The sequence below is a fragment of the Sinocyclocheilus rhinocerous genome, unplaced genomic scaffold (genome assembly GCF_001515625.1).
Source record: "Sinocyclocheilus rhinocerous isolate Xijiao unplaced genomic scaffold, SAMN03320098_v1.1 scaffold475, whole genome shotgun sequence".
NCBI classification, from domain to species: domain Eukaryota; kingdom Metazoa; phylum Chordata; class Actinopteri; order Cypriniformes; family Cyprinidae; genus Sinocyclocheilus; species Sinocyclocheilus rhinocerous.
The window spans coordinates 1,588,223-1,602,446 of record NW_015646677.1 but is presented as its reverse complement, the minus strand read 5'-3'; the positions used below and the strand labels follow the sequence as shown (position 1 = coordinate 1,602,446).

General features: G+C 38.5%; 1 protein-coding gene across 1 annotated transcript in view; it reads left to right on the top strand.

Annotated features, from left to right (window-relative positions):
- cog5 (component of oligomeric golgi complex 5) overlaps positions 1-14,224 on the top strand; it is a 78,230-nt gene that overhangs the window by 34,536 nt on the left and 29,470 nt on the right. Inside the window, exons 8-11 of the mRNA XM_016512162.1 lie at positions 7,771-7,930; positions 8,023-8,135; positions 8,632-8,709; positions 12,685-12,766. Coding sequence (XP_016367648.1) covers positions 7,771-7,930; positions 8,023-8,135; positions 8,632-8,709; positions 12,685-12,766 — 433 coding nt within the window. The remainder of the gene's footprint in view (positions 1-7,770; positions 7,931-8,022; positions 8,136-8,631; positions 8,710-12,684; positions 12,767-14,224) is intronic.

The window sequence follows — 14,224 nt, the reverse complement described above, 5'->3', positions numbered from 1 at the left end:
CAAATTTATCAGACTAGATGTCTTGGTAAAGCTATGAAAATTATATCTGATGATAGGCACCCACTGTATAATGAGTTTGAGCTCTTGCCTTCGGGTAGAAGATTCAGGATACCGGTGTTTTTTAAAAATAGAGGGAAAAAAATCGTTTATAACACAGGCAGTGAAGTTCTTAAATGAAAGATAGGAAAGAAAGATTTTTTTTTTTTTTCTCTCCTCCCCTCTCCCCTTCCCCTTTTATTTTTATGTAATGAGCAGGTCTCATTCAGTAATTAGCACTTCTTGATTAATTGATGTTAAATTTGTATTGTTTCTATTGTGAAATTTATGTTGTATTGTCGTTTGTGAGAACCGCATATTGAAACAAGACACCGAAACAAAATTTCCCCAAGGGGATAAATAAAGTTACTACTACATCCAATGTACAGAAACAAGACCCAATCCTACAATTTTTCAATTCGATAATCTGATACACATGTATGGAAAAAAAGACCTGTCGCTGCTTCCATTTCATTGCGACCCTAAACTAGTCTAAACCGGGCATGTCTGAAGCTGGGAGATGAGCAGGCCAACCTGCTAAGCCAGCTAAGACCAACAAGCCACTGTAGACTGGATTAAAGCTTTGTTTTTCAGCAGGGTTGTGTATGATGTATTGAAAGAATACTGGTACACTGTTACAGATCAGAGACCTGTTAGCAACTGGCTCCCATGTGTGCTGATTAGCGCTTCTCGTTCTCGCACGTCGACTTCTCTCACCCATTACCCATCAGTAACACGTTACTGCCAAGCACCCACCTGACAAATTACTGTTACCATGGAGACCATATGCACATGCTTTTTAACATCCCTTCTGCCTGGTGTCCGTTCTTCACAATTAAAAACGTCACACAAAGGTTAAAAGCACAAAGATGCCACAGTTTATTTATATTTTTTATAGTGTCATTGAGAATGAGCTAGTCCTGTTGCACTTGATCAGTGAGAGTATCTACCATATTTTGATGTGGACCATGTTACTGACTGATTATCACTAATTTTTACAGGTTTGTATACTGTGATACCATATCCTGGTATCCTGCTAGTATCGATAAACATGCTATTTGCATGGTTTGTTAATACTCTATTCCAGCACCATTCAAGTACCTTGATATATGAGTATGTTAGATCAGATTAAGATTTTGGCTTGGTGGATGATAAAATAGGTGATAAATCCATAGATTTGCATTGGAGGAGGTACTCTTATGACTAAGTCACCACCATTCTTTTGTGCGCAAGTGTCTTTGTCTGAACAAATTTTCTGCTTTCACAAGATTGAATAGATATGTTATTTATGGTTATGCATGTCCATCTTTTTTCAGTAGGTTAACCTGCACTCTTGAATTAGCACTGAACAAATATATGAGGGCACATAATGGGAATGTATTCCAATTTTTAATAACACTTAAAAGGATCACTAAAAGATGTTCGTTAAATTTGGGTTACACTGACATAAAAGAAATGACATGATACAAGATGCATTTAACCTCAGGTCTTAAAAAATGCATGAATGAAAGGAGTTCATTTCCTTTTAATGCCGGTGCAAATCAAAGTTTCTTTATCGCTGAAGATGTTCTCTCTCATTAGTTATGCTGAGCACACCTCATCTTTCACCTTTCTCCTTTCCATAATCATCAGTTCTCTCCCAAATTGAGTTCATTTCTTCCTGGTCTGGCATTGCAGTGACATTTACCAAGTGCGTCTTAAAAGGCTTTAATCGGTCTTTGTCGTGTTTGTTTTTGAGTTGCTGTGGAAACACGACACGTAAATGAATGTCTAAGTGATCCATCATCTTTTCACTTTTTCCTCACACTCAAAGTCTCATTTTCGCCCTCTCTCTGTTCAGCAGTACTCTTGCATGGCCATGACACTTTTCTAAGTGTGAGAAAACGAACTCTGCATGTTCCTATGGGCTGTCGTCAGCCATGTTTGTTGTTGTTTTTGGATTGGGAAAGACCTGACCAAAAAAAGAAAAGTAAATGTCCCTGTATGTTCCATAGAATTCATGTAATTCTCGTATTGGCTGGGTCATTTGTGCTATGCAGTACTTTCTATTACTTCTAAAAACGTAAACATATTGTGTTGTAACTTAAGGAAGTATTTATACAAAAGATTTAGCAGACTTTTAAAAATGTCCTCTTGTCATGCCAGTGCCTTAATGAAAGTAAGTATTTGAGCAAGTATTTGATGTTTTGAGCTGTCTCATGATTATATACTTGATTATTATATTATATATACCCTATTAATTTTATTGCCATTTGTGTAAACTAATAACTAAAATTATCCATTGCACAAAGAATTGACAGTTAAAGCGGTCCATTACACCAAATACACAAAATAATGTTCTTTTTAGCAACATCATATGACCCCTTTAATTTAGTTTTAATTTTGATTATTTATTTATTTTTATATTTTTTTTTGTTAATTTTTAAAATCTTGATATGATATTATCTATGATTTTATTATCTTTAATGTTACTAAGCAGGCTGAAATCGCTTGCTAATACTTACTGATGATGTTTGTGCAATTGTTTTCCCACCCATAATTGCGTCACTTCTTGAAGGAAGTTTTATCTAATGTGATTTTTGTCTTTAAAAATTCCCAGTTATTTGTATTTTATTTGTATGTATATATAACATTTAATCCAATATTACATTGCATATAATGGGCACATGGAAATGTTCTCATAGTAGGAATTACTATTGGGCACCGCATGTGGGCAAAGACCCCTGGTGTCATCTACTTATCTGCTATTGGTTTGTTTGACAAATATCCGGACTGAGTCTTCCATATGGTGACAAAACAAACACAGCCAGAAGCTAATGACACTGGCATGGTGACCAGGTGTTTTTATGAAAGGAAGCAATTGGCTGGAAATGTACTGTACCCCTATGTGATGGGCAAACTCTCACCATGTTTCTGTTGAGGTGGCATACTTGATATCATTGCCAGTTCCCTTTTTGGGCTGTGTTTTTTTTTCTCAATGTGGATTTCTCCAGAGAAAGGACATCTACCTGAAGCATTCATGCAGGACGAGGGTTGACCGAATTGAATTCTACCAAGCAGGAGAGAATTTAATCAAGCCCACACACAGTGTCTGTAATGGAGGTGATACCATCAGTGTGGTATAGTTATTACAGGCCCAGGTAGGATACATGATGTAGGCAGGTAGGATTGTGATAGTGACCCAAGGATGATCTACCACATCTACTTCTTAGCATCCCACCCCATCTTGTTTATCTTATGTGACCCAGTTTCTTCCACCAGGTTAAACACTAATACATCAGCTTGTTGTTACTCTTATAAACCACCTCTGAGAGGAATATGAAAGTTACCAATGCCATCAAAGAACAAATACAAGAAGCAGTAAGATGCTTTTTCACATGCATTTTGTCTCCTACGTTCCCCTGGAGAAACACGCCTAAATCTCAAGATGGCAAAAAATAATATTGGCACATCTCAAACCTCCTTATACATATGATCTGTAGGATTCAGATACAGTGATGTGTTTGCCAAGCATGCCACCTGCCTTTTGCAATTATGTAAGAACCTTTTGGATCTGCATTATGGTACAGATAAACATGCAGTGCCTTGCCACGAAGATGGCAAGACCGTTTCTGACCTTCACTGTTTATGAGGGGTTATCTGATCTAAACATATTCATTCCAGTATGAAATGTAATTCTCCCAAGAAACATATCAAGAAAGGGCTCTACACCCTACTCAAGTTCATGCGATCCCTTGGACAGAATGAATTTAGCATCTGCTGGACAGCGGACGAAGTGAGACCGGCATTGACAAAACTAAACACGCTGTATAAGATTTCCCACTCTTTGCAACAATAGCCCACAACATGCAAGCCAATCTAATCAACATGGAAAGAAGCAGTAAGATGCTTTTTCACATGCATTTTGTCTCCTACGTTCCCCTGGAGAAACACGCCTAAATCTCAAGATGGCAAAAAATAATATTGGCACATCTCAAACCTCCTTATACATATGATCTGTAGGATTCAGATACAGTGATGTGTTTGCCAAGCATGCCACCTGCCTTTTGCAATTATGTAAGAACCTTTTGGATCTGCATTATGGTACAGATAAACATGCAGTGCCTTGCCACGAAGATGGCAAGACCGTTTCTGACCTTCACTGTTTATGAGGGGTTATCTGATATAAACATATTCATTCCAGTATGAAATGTAATTCTCCCAAGAAACATATCAAGAAAGGGCTCTACACCCTACTCAAGTTCATGCGATCCCTTGGACAGAATGAATTTAGCATCTGCTGGACAGCGGACGAAGTGAGACCGGCATTGACAAAACTAAACACGCTGTATAAGATTTCCCACTCTTTGCAACAATAGCCCACAACATGCAAGCCAATCTAATCAACATGGAACCGAGGTGTATTTTTAGTTGCATTTCACCTTCCCAGTGATGGCTGTCTATTTTCCCAATCAAAAATTGGTCTCTTCTACAGTTTGAGCTAAAAAGGATTAGCCCAAATATGTTTTTCTCCCTCTTGCCAGTAAAGAAAGTGATCGTTGGCCACCTGTTCCAGCTAAGTGCTAATTCTGGGAACAAAAGCTTAGTGCTTGCCTGGATGTGAGTAATGTAAAAACACCTCATTCACGGCAGTTGGCGGCTAGCCATCCTGGGTCACCGGCTTGCACTGAGCTGATCAAATCCATCTCCACGGTGACTGTGCATGTCCCTGCTAAACCCTTATCCCTCTGCAGTTCAGGGTAAATGAGGGCTAGCGCATTACGTGCTGCGAGTGAACCTGCTGCAAGCAATTAGGTCTCTCCCAATCCTCTGTTTTCCTTTGTCTGCGATTCACATCTGTTCTTTGACAACTACACTCACTGTTGCATTAGTGACAACATATGATTTATGCTGCTGGACAACAGCCAATTTTGGCTCGGTTTGTGAATGTTTCAGCTACAGCTGAGCAGTATAGATAAAACAATTATACCACTGTATTTTTCAGCAACAACAGATATTAAATGCCACAAGTCGATGGACAAATTTTTGCAGTTTAAATGTATCATACTGTATCATACGGTTGCTGAGAGAGCTCAACTTAAGAAAACACATGCAAATAGAAAATTACGAAAGCAAATTATGAAAACATCAGTTTGACAACACATATGAGCTGTAAATACTCACAACACAATCAAATACAGAAATGTGCTGCAAGTAGCACAGACCACATCGGAACCCTTACGGAAATGAACAATGGTTTTACTACAAATAAAACCAAAAAACTATAGTTACTTGTAGTTAAACCATGATAACCACAAATTAACCATGATTTTGCTACACTAACCATTGTTTAACCATGATATTTGTAGTCAAACTGGTTATTCAAATTGTAGTCAATATGCCACAAAAACCATGGTTAGTGTAGCAAAACCATGGTTAATTTGTTATAAAAATTAACCATGTTTTATTGTAGTAAAAGTGTAGTAACCATGGTTTTTGGCATATTGATTACCATTTGTATAACCACAGTTTTTCTACACATACCATGGTTAAACTATGGTTAATATAGCATAACCATGGTTAATTTATGGTTACCATGGTTTAACTATATTAACTATGTTTTTTTGGTTTTATTTGTAGTAAAACCATAGTCAATTTTTATAAGGGAATTACCATATAGTATTAACCATGTTTATTTTATTATTATTATTTAAATAGTAAAACCATGGTTAATTTTCGTAAGAGAAGTTGTAAAAGTAAGTTAGCCAGCTTACATAATGTTTCACAGTTACAGTAATTGTGTTTTTCATCAGCTTATTTAGGCTAATAATATCCAAAAAAGCTAAGGAATCATGTGATCAGGGTGTTAAAATGAACAAAAATCTCACCTTTCAGAGTAGACATTGATAAGCATGTCCAAGCCTGGTTCATCACTTGTTGTGCTTCCCTTAAATATTTCCGATGGGTCTGTACGTATTTGCAGTGCATTTCTGTATTTGGTCGTGTTGTGAGTAATTGCAGCACGTGTTGTCAAACAGATGTTGTTCTCTTAATTTACTGGGTTTTTTTCTATTTGCATGTGTTCTTTTCATTTGCAGTGCGTTGAGCTCTTTTGGCCACCGTAGTATTAAAACATTTTTTGTCTATAGCTCTCATACTTACACATGTTATCGTCATGGTGTTTAAAGTCTCAAAATGTGATTTAGCGTCTTGTGACCCTGCAGCAGGCAAGCTGAAAAAGGCACCAATGCTTTGCAATTTTTTCTAAGTACAGGGACCGCTTTTCCCATTTGGACTTACTTCTTAAGATCGTAAGTAGCTACAAAAACAATGCAGCCACTAGTGTATCAGAAATCGGAACGGCCCCTCACCAACACCTGTAATGAGATCACAAGGTATTGCTGTTTCTTTTTGTACGTACTATAGTCAGTGAGTCCCTTGGGTTTTTCAATGTTGCAGTGCATAAAACCTAAGTGCTTCAATCAATTTGTCTCTTTAAAAATGAACTTTTATCTTGATACATCCGTTTTGTACATCAACCCAATCTTTTTGCAGTTGTTTAAAATATTAGAGTGAAACCTCTTTCACAATTGTGCACATTTCTCTTAAAAGGGAAGAGAAGCTGTTGCAGCCCTGTCCTCAGTTTTAGCCTTCACTTCAAGTGGACTTGAAGACAGCATGAGGGAAGCAATGTGTGTCCATCATTTGCGTGATTAGAGCTTGAAACCGCTGATTGCCACCAAGTACTTAGCCACCACTGATGGCTTTATCCTACCACTCCTGCCTATTACATTCAATCTGTGCACCATTAGTCAAGCACATAGACAAAAAGGGTAGATTTACTGGATTATCACTTTCTATCATCTGTTCTTTTTTTTATTTTTGTTTTTTTAAAGCACATGCATATATCCATTCACCTACAGTTTTACGTGTACCATTTGGGAAAGAGACTGGGCCTGATCATCTTTGATCCACTGGGATTACATTGAAGTTGGACGGGGTCTTGAATCGGTTGTAATGCTTGGCGCTTTCATCCTGGAAGATTAAATTAAAAGGCAGGATCAGAGATCAGGACCGTCTGCTAGAAGCTGCTTTGAATGCAGCATTGGAGAGCTTCCTGTTTTGCGTTTTAAACTCCAATGTCTTGTAGTCACTGCTAAACTGAGACAGTTGAATTTAAATAATTTGAATTTGACCTACTTTCCTAACATGTGCTCTGGTGTTGAGCGCAGTGACGTCAATCGGTGGCTCTCGCAGCAAGTGCTGCGCACAGTCTGTGATCCCCTCATGCGGACAAGACTAGTCTCAGGTGTAAATTTGACTTGGAACTGAAGATGCGAATGTAAAGAGTTTGGTGGGTCAGGCATATTTTAATGCATTTAGATTTCTGTGTGTCAGTGGCCTGCTCCCCACATCAATTCTATTCAAATATTCAAAACCACTGAACACACAATACAAAATTAACATATCTGGTGAAATAAAATATTACCTGGGAGATAATGTATTAAAAAACTTTGTGAAGTGGGAATTTATCATGTAAAGTGGGATTTCAGTAACAAAATGGAGGAGAATGTTATATTAAACAGATTTTCTGTACAATTATGACAAACTTATTAAACATATAACCTTGCTACTGTTTAAGCCACTGTATTGCATGTGCTTAAACCATTCATGTAAAACTTGTAGCAAATTGTAACTCATACAGTGTATTTTTTGTACAGAATTTTTCATGTTTTTGATTTGTTTATCCCACAGAATCCATCTCAGGTGGGAACGGCCCTACAGGTGTTTTACAACCTCGGCAATCTGAGAGAGACCATAAGAAGTGTAGTGGATGGATACAGGACATCTGTGCAGGAGAATGTTATTAATGCCCTGGACATTAAAGTCCTTACTCAACCTGCTAACACTAGAGGTTTGTAGTTTGGTGCATTTGTGGCTGTTTTAGAGTGCTTGCTGATTCTGCATTGTATTTTAACGTGTGCCTCTCATGTCTGCTGTGTTTAGGTGCCCCTGGCAGAGCTGTCATGCCCACTCCAGGGAATACAGCTGCATTTCGAGCTGCCCTTTGGACAAATTTAGAGAAACTAATGGACCAGATCTGTGCTGCGTGTGGTCAGGTATGCATAAGTCATCAAACTCACACAGATGTTACTATTATGAAACACTGTTAGTGTCATTAGGCAAAACACCAGCAGTTCACAGATGGCTGTGGTATTACCATGTCCCACTCTGAACTTTTTAGCACTCCTGTTAATGGTAGAGAGAGGATGCTTAAGTGGGGAGGGAAGATTGCTATCACTCTTCTCCACTCATACATGCTGTTCAAGTCCATGCATTATTTGGCAACTTGCAAAGCTTGATGCATAAGTTGCTTTTGGAAATATATTGTTGGTAAAGAAAAATATACAAATCAACTCATCTGATTTTGTATTAAATGCATGAGCATGATGCATTAACTAAGTGCATGATATTAAAACTTGTTAATAGATCTACTGTATAAATGCAGTAAGAATTGTACCTATTTTTTTTTTTAAGCCAAGTGTTAAATTTAGATCATGCTTGAAAGGGGTCTTTGAATATATTGGTTTAATTTTCTGCTATGTTCCTGAACAGGTGCAGCACCTGCAGAAGGTTCTAACCAAAAAGAGGGACCCAGTGTCTCATGTGTGCTTTATTGATGAGATTATCAAGGTGAGATGAGATGGAAAATATGATTTCATATCTATATTTGTTTTGATTTTTACATGCGTTTTTGTTGTGTATGACGGAAGAGTTAAGCGGTAAAAAATTTTTTGTAAAGTCGCACTGGGAAGTTGTGTGTGTCGATAATGTACGTATCCCATGAGTGAAGAGTTTGTCCTTGATATGTAGTGATTTATTACAAAGGATTTTTGTGTGTTGCCCTTGCCTTTGGCTGGCCTGCCTGCATAGCCCCTGCTGGTTCACTTGCTGCTGGCACATTAGCAGTAAATGACATCCTAATTGGTGTCTGCAGGTGGCTGGCCCCTCTGTGACAAGGTTATCTAGCCCACACGCATACACACATGCGCACACACATGCACACACATATATCCACCACACATTTTCAGCCAGACAGTGATGGGACAATTTTATCTACATTCTCCATTTGGCTCTGGGTGACTTTGTGAACTAGCAGGAGTGTGTTGGTGCACGCTGAGTGACAAGAACAGTGTTCGCAAAGGCATATGCAATGCGCTTCCCCTTTGGTATCCCAGACATCCGTGGCTCTCCATTCCTTCAGTGGCGAATTTGGCTAATTACAGACGGTAATTAAGGTGCTATTTTCTGCTAAGTGAAGGGCTAAACTGTGAGATCAGAACAGTTTAGAAAGGGGTGGTAAGATTTCACAGATGGATTTGATGTAGGGGATTTGATGTAGCTGATGTGGGGCATAGATTTTTGTTTATCTAAAGCAGAATTGTGACTTGGAATGGCATACTACTTGTACTATATGTTCTGTGTGTATACTGTGCACAGCATGCAAATTTTACACATGCATTTTTATATTTCAATGAGAATTTTGTCCGTAATAATTTTGTAATTTAGATATAATTTAAGATTTATAAACACTCACAACATAAAATACTACATCGCTCAACCAATGAACCAAAAACAATATCAACCACAATTTTAAACATCGCTTTCTTGACGTATTGTTTGGCTGAATCAACAAAATTTGATTACAATAATGCAATTTCATGATAACTGCACGCCACTTGCTTTAAACGTAATGGGGTCATGCGACAACAACATAGCATACTACTGCATACCAATGTTTTCTGTTGCATAAAGTATACCACACAGTATGTTAGTATTCCATTCCGAACACAGCCATAGTTGTGTCTTGCATTTGTGAGAAAGAGAAAAGGTCTGTCTCCAAACCAACAGTCGTTTTCTCTCTCTCTCTGTTGGTATTCCTCCCATTTTCACTCCGTAAACAGTTTCGGGGGAGATGAGTTGAGCGGCTTCTAATCACCTCTTGGAAATCGAGATTTTCGGTCAGAAGATTGAGGTCTGCAGGAATTGGGGGGGGGGGCGTTTCCATGGCAGCACCTTCTCTCGCTCTCCCATAGACCTTTTCTTTCCTTGTTACAAAACAGAAAGGAAAAGCAAACAGTTCAATTTGAAAGTGAGGGTTGGCCTTTCTCTTTCGAATATGTAAGAAAACATGACAGCGTGATGAACGGAGATAAAAGTTAAAATAGTGCTACATTCGGTCAGAAGATTGAGGTCTGGAGGAATGGGGGGGGGGGGCGTTTCCATGGCAACACCTTCTCCCACTCTCCCATAAACCTTTTTCTTTCCTTGTTGAAAAACTGAAAAGAAAAGCAAAAAGTTCGATTTGAGAGTGGTTTTGCAAAATTTGGCTCTTTTGAATATGTAAGAAAAAATTACGCATGATCAACGGAGATAAAAGTTCAAATAATGCTACATCATATGTGTGCTGATTTAAATATAATGCTTCATAGACTGAAATGTGTTTATCTTAAGTTGACAAGCTCACATTTTGTATAAAGTAAAAGCTCAATGACTCTAAGTAGAAAGGGACACCTTGAAATTCAAACCACCCAGAATGACTGACAAGAGTGTCATCGGGTGCTCAGATAGCCGTCAGCTGTAGATGAAAGAAGTGCCCGACATTTAAAATGCCCCGTGAAAGGTGTTGCAGGGCAGGCACCTCTTTTGGAGCCTCACAAGCCTGTAAAAAGCCCTACAGCACCTCTGAACCTTTAGTTTAACAAGATGCATGCAGGAGACAGGACACATATGCAGTATAGGAAAACACATACAGGAACTTTGTGCAGGAGTCAATGTACAGCACAACAAAGCTGCTGTCGGATTCCCTGGAGACTGGAAAAGGTGGGTGAATGCCATGTTTTTTGTTTTCTTTCTCTGCCTCCACTTCGAAAGCTGTTTTCAAACTCCCACAATCTCACACCTTTATTTGTGGCAAAAACACCCCCCACACAGGCACCCATCGGAAAGCAAAACCTGCAAACCGCTACATTTAACAGTTACACAAGTAAAACAGACCTTCCAGTTGGATTCCCAGCTGCTTTTATGTAGAAAACAAGCCTTCTGGCTCTCTGGCATGAGTTCATCTTCACGGATGGCCCTCTTGTTCACTTCAGGTGTCATAAGTGTGAAATACGACTCTACATCAGAAAGAAGAAATTGCCTGAAGTACTGGAGCATATATGAAACTCACTTGTATTTTAAAAAAAGAAAGAGATTCCAAGATTGGTTTTATTTCATTGATGATGGCACTGAAACCATGCCACTCTGTATGCTACTATACAAATTTGGCATGGACACTACAAGTTTGTGCAAAACCTGATTATCTGGTATGATTTCATAATGCACCAAAGGGTGTCTTGTGAACTGTAATGGACCTTTTGTACAATGGAGTTCATGTGCTCAATGTCACAAATTTTCCTTCATTTCCTCTACACTTAATTTTTTTTTTTTTTTATGTTCAATTAAAAAAATAAATAAATAAAAAATAAAAACTTGCTGTGTATTTCCAGATTTAAAGATTGCCAATGTGGTCTTAGATTTTTGGACCCACTGTATATATACTTCATATTTTTAATTTTCAAGTCTCCATACTTCATCTTGTCTTTGTTTCTTTGGAGAATTCTCAAATTTGTAGCGGCAGAAATTGTGTGAGTCATAAGAGAGAGTCATTTATATCACTGTAAAGTCGCTGCAAACTACTTTAGCCTGATGTACGGCGAGTCAGCAGGGACATTCAGAGCAGGTTGATTTGCTTAGGTGATGTGTGGATGCAATGTCATTGAAACAGTACTGCTGCTTGCTCTCTGTCTCCAGCAAAACAATAGATGTAGGAAAGGACAGAAAAAGAGGAAGTGATTGAGGTAGTAGATAAACTCATCTTTAATGGCCTTGAGCTCTGTACTAAAATATATCTGGCTCACCCCATTCCCCCTGTGTAAATTAAATTAAACCTTGTACAATCATTGTGCATCTTGTTGTCTGTAAATTGACAGTCTATGCAAGTTACACACACTGTGTCAGGCACACAAATACTATTTTGGTCAGTAAATAAATCTGACTGTATTCATATGATTTAAATAATCTATAAAGTAAATGTGATCTCCCTTTGTATGTAAATTAGATTTCAAAATAAAGTTTGTACTCATTTCTCAATAGCTCAGCAGTGGGATTGATATGGTAAGGATCAGACAAACTAACTGCTTCTTTATTTGGCTGATCCTGAGACACTCCAGCCTCTTTACACACACATAGTGAGAAGTGGTTAGATTGGCAAATGCCATCAGCATTAGACCATATTTGTTGCGTAATGAACAAAACAAATGATTATTTTCCATAGACTTCCCCGTTTACACACATACACTCCATTAAGAGTACACTTATTGCCAAACAAAATGTCTTGCACCAAAAAGATTGTAATTTTGTTTAAAATGTGCTTAATTGCTGTGATTCTAGTTTTTATTTAGGGTGAATGTGACCTGGACATTAGTTTTATGATGTGTTATGGGTTGGAGCCATTAAAGGCAGTCATATCAGCTTTGTTTGCATAGTATGTTAATGCATATACGTATGTTATTATGTGTGTCAGAGGCCATTATGGTAAAGTTCATGTGTTTTCTCTCTTATCAGGATGGGCAGCCTGACATCTTGCACACCTTCTGGAGTTCAGTCACTCAAACGCTCTCCGAGGAGCTGCAGAAAGCCACAGCTGGTGAGTCTCAGTCTGGGGTTTTTGTTTAAGATGATGCCCCGCCATGCATCTCAAAAGCTCATTCTGTGTGTGAGTGTGTTACACAAGCTCCCCTCCTGCGCCTAGTCTCTCTCTTCTCCTCCGCTCTTGCTTTCTTTTCATCACATTGCAGTCGGATTCAAACTCTATTACCCACGTACACTCTTCTGGAGTTGCATTTGAGAAGACTGACTCTGTTAACCCTTTTCTCTACGAACTGAGCCTGTATGCTTTCTCAGATATTGTTCGTTCTTCACTTCCACTTCACACTATAATCTCAAGCCAGGGGGGCTCCTTGGAGAAGTGTTTACACTTCCATAATCTCTGATGAATTTTAGAGCTCAGATACAGCCAATGATAGAGGCCATTATCAATACAGACACAAGACGATGATTTCTACACTGATCTCAGGGTGTTATCATCAATAAGAAGCAGGATAAATCAAGGTGTTTGGTCACAGAGAATATGGAGGAAGCTAGTGCTGGGCGGCATGACCAAAAATTTATATCACGGTATTTTTCAAAATTATACCGGTTTCACGGTACATGACGGTATTTTTTTTTCATGCATGACCGGGTGCTAACCATATTTTCTACTGATTGAGAGAGGAAATACTGCAGTATATTGACTTAGAATGCGTCTGATAAAATCAACATGCATCTACACTAAAGAGTGGCTATGCGGTTGTTTTGTCTATATTACTTTTTTGTCTCATGCATCGCACTGCCTGCGTCTGAGTAACAAAGTAAAAAAAAACAACAAACAAAAAAAATGGATGTGATATTAACAGACGAACACAGCTGTTCCCTCACCACAGTGCAACAGTGAAAAGGGACCTCTTTTCAAACAGTGTCGCGTTCCGAACGTTGTATTGCGGTATTTTAAAAATTAATATCATAACAAAAATAAACACCGGTATTCGGTATGAACCGGTATAACGCCCAACATTAGAGGAAGCAGACCTTCAAATGTGAGATTCATGTGACTCCACAGGTGTACAACCAAAACAGACTCCCCTCTTTATTTTTTTTTTTAATTAGCCTGTAACTTGGGAAGCTACAGTACCATTGCAGAATAGCTTTTTCCACCCAGTCTTGGGATAGATTTTAGACCCTAGGTCTTTAAAGCCCAAAGTATACTTGGGCAAAATTTGTCACCAGAATAGCATGCGCACCACCCGATTTTTGTAACTTTTTACGAGCACGTCACACATGCGCATTGACTTGGTTTTGCACTTATCAGTTATTCCACAAGGTGGCAACACTGACCCATGCTGCTGTTTCACAGTAGAAAATGAAACTAAAGAGACGGAACAACAACAAAATAGTGGAGACTGCAACAACAACAGACAGACGCATTGACAAGCGCTTGTGTGAAGGGGTTATGAGATAGCAACTTTAGTTTAAAGGACTACAAAGACATTTTTACCAGTCATAATTT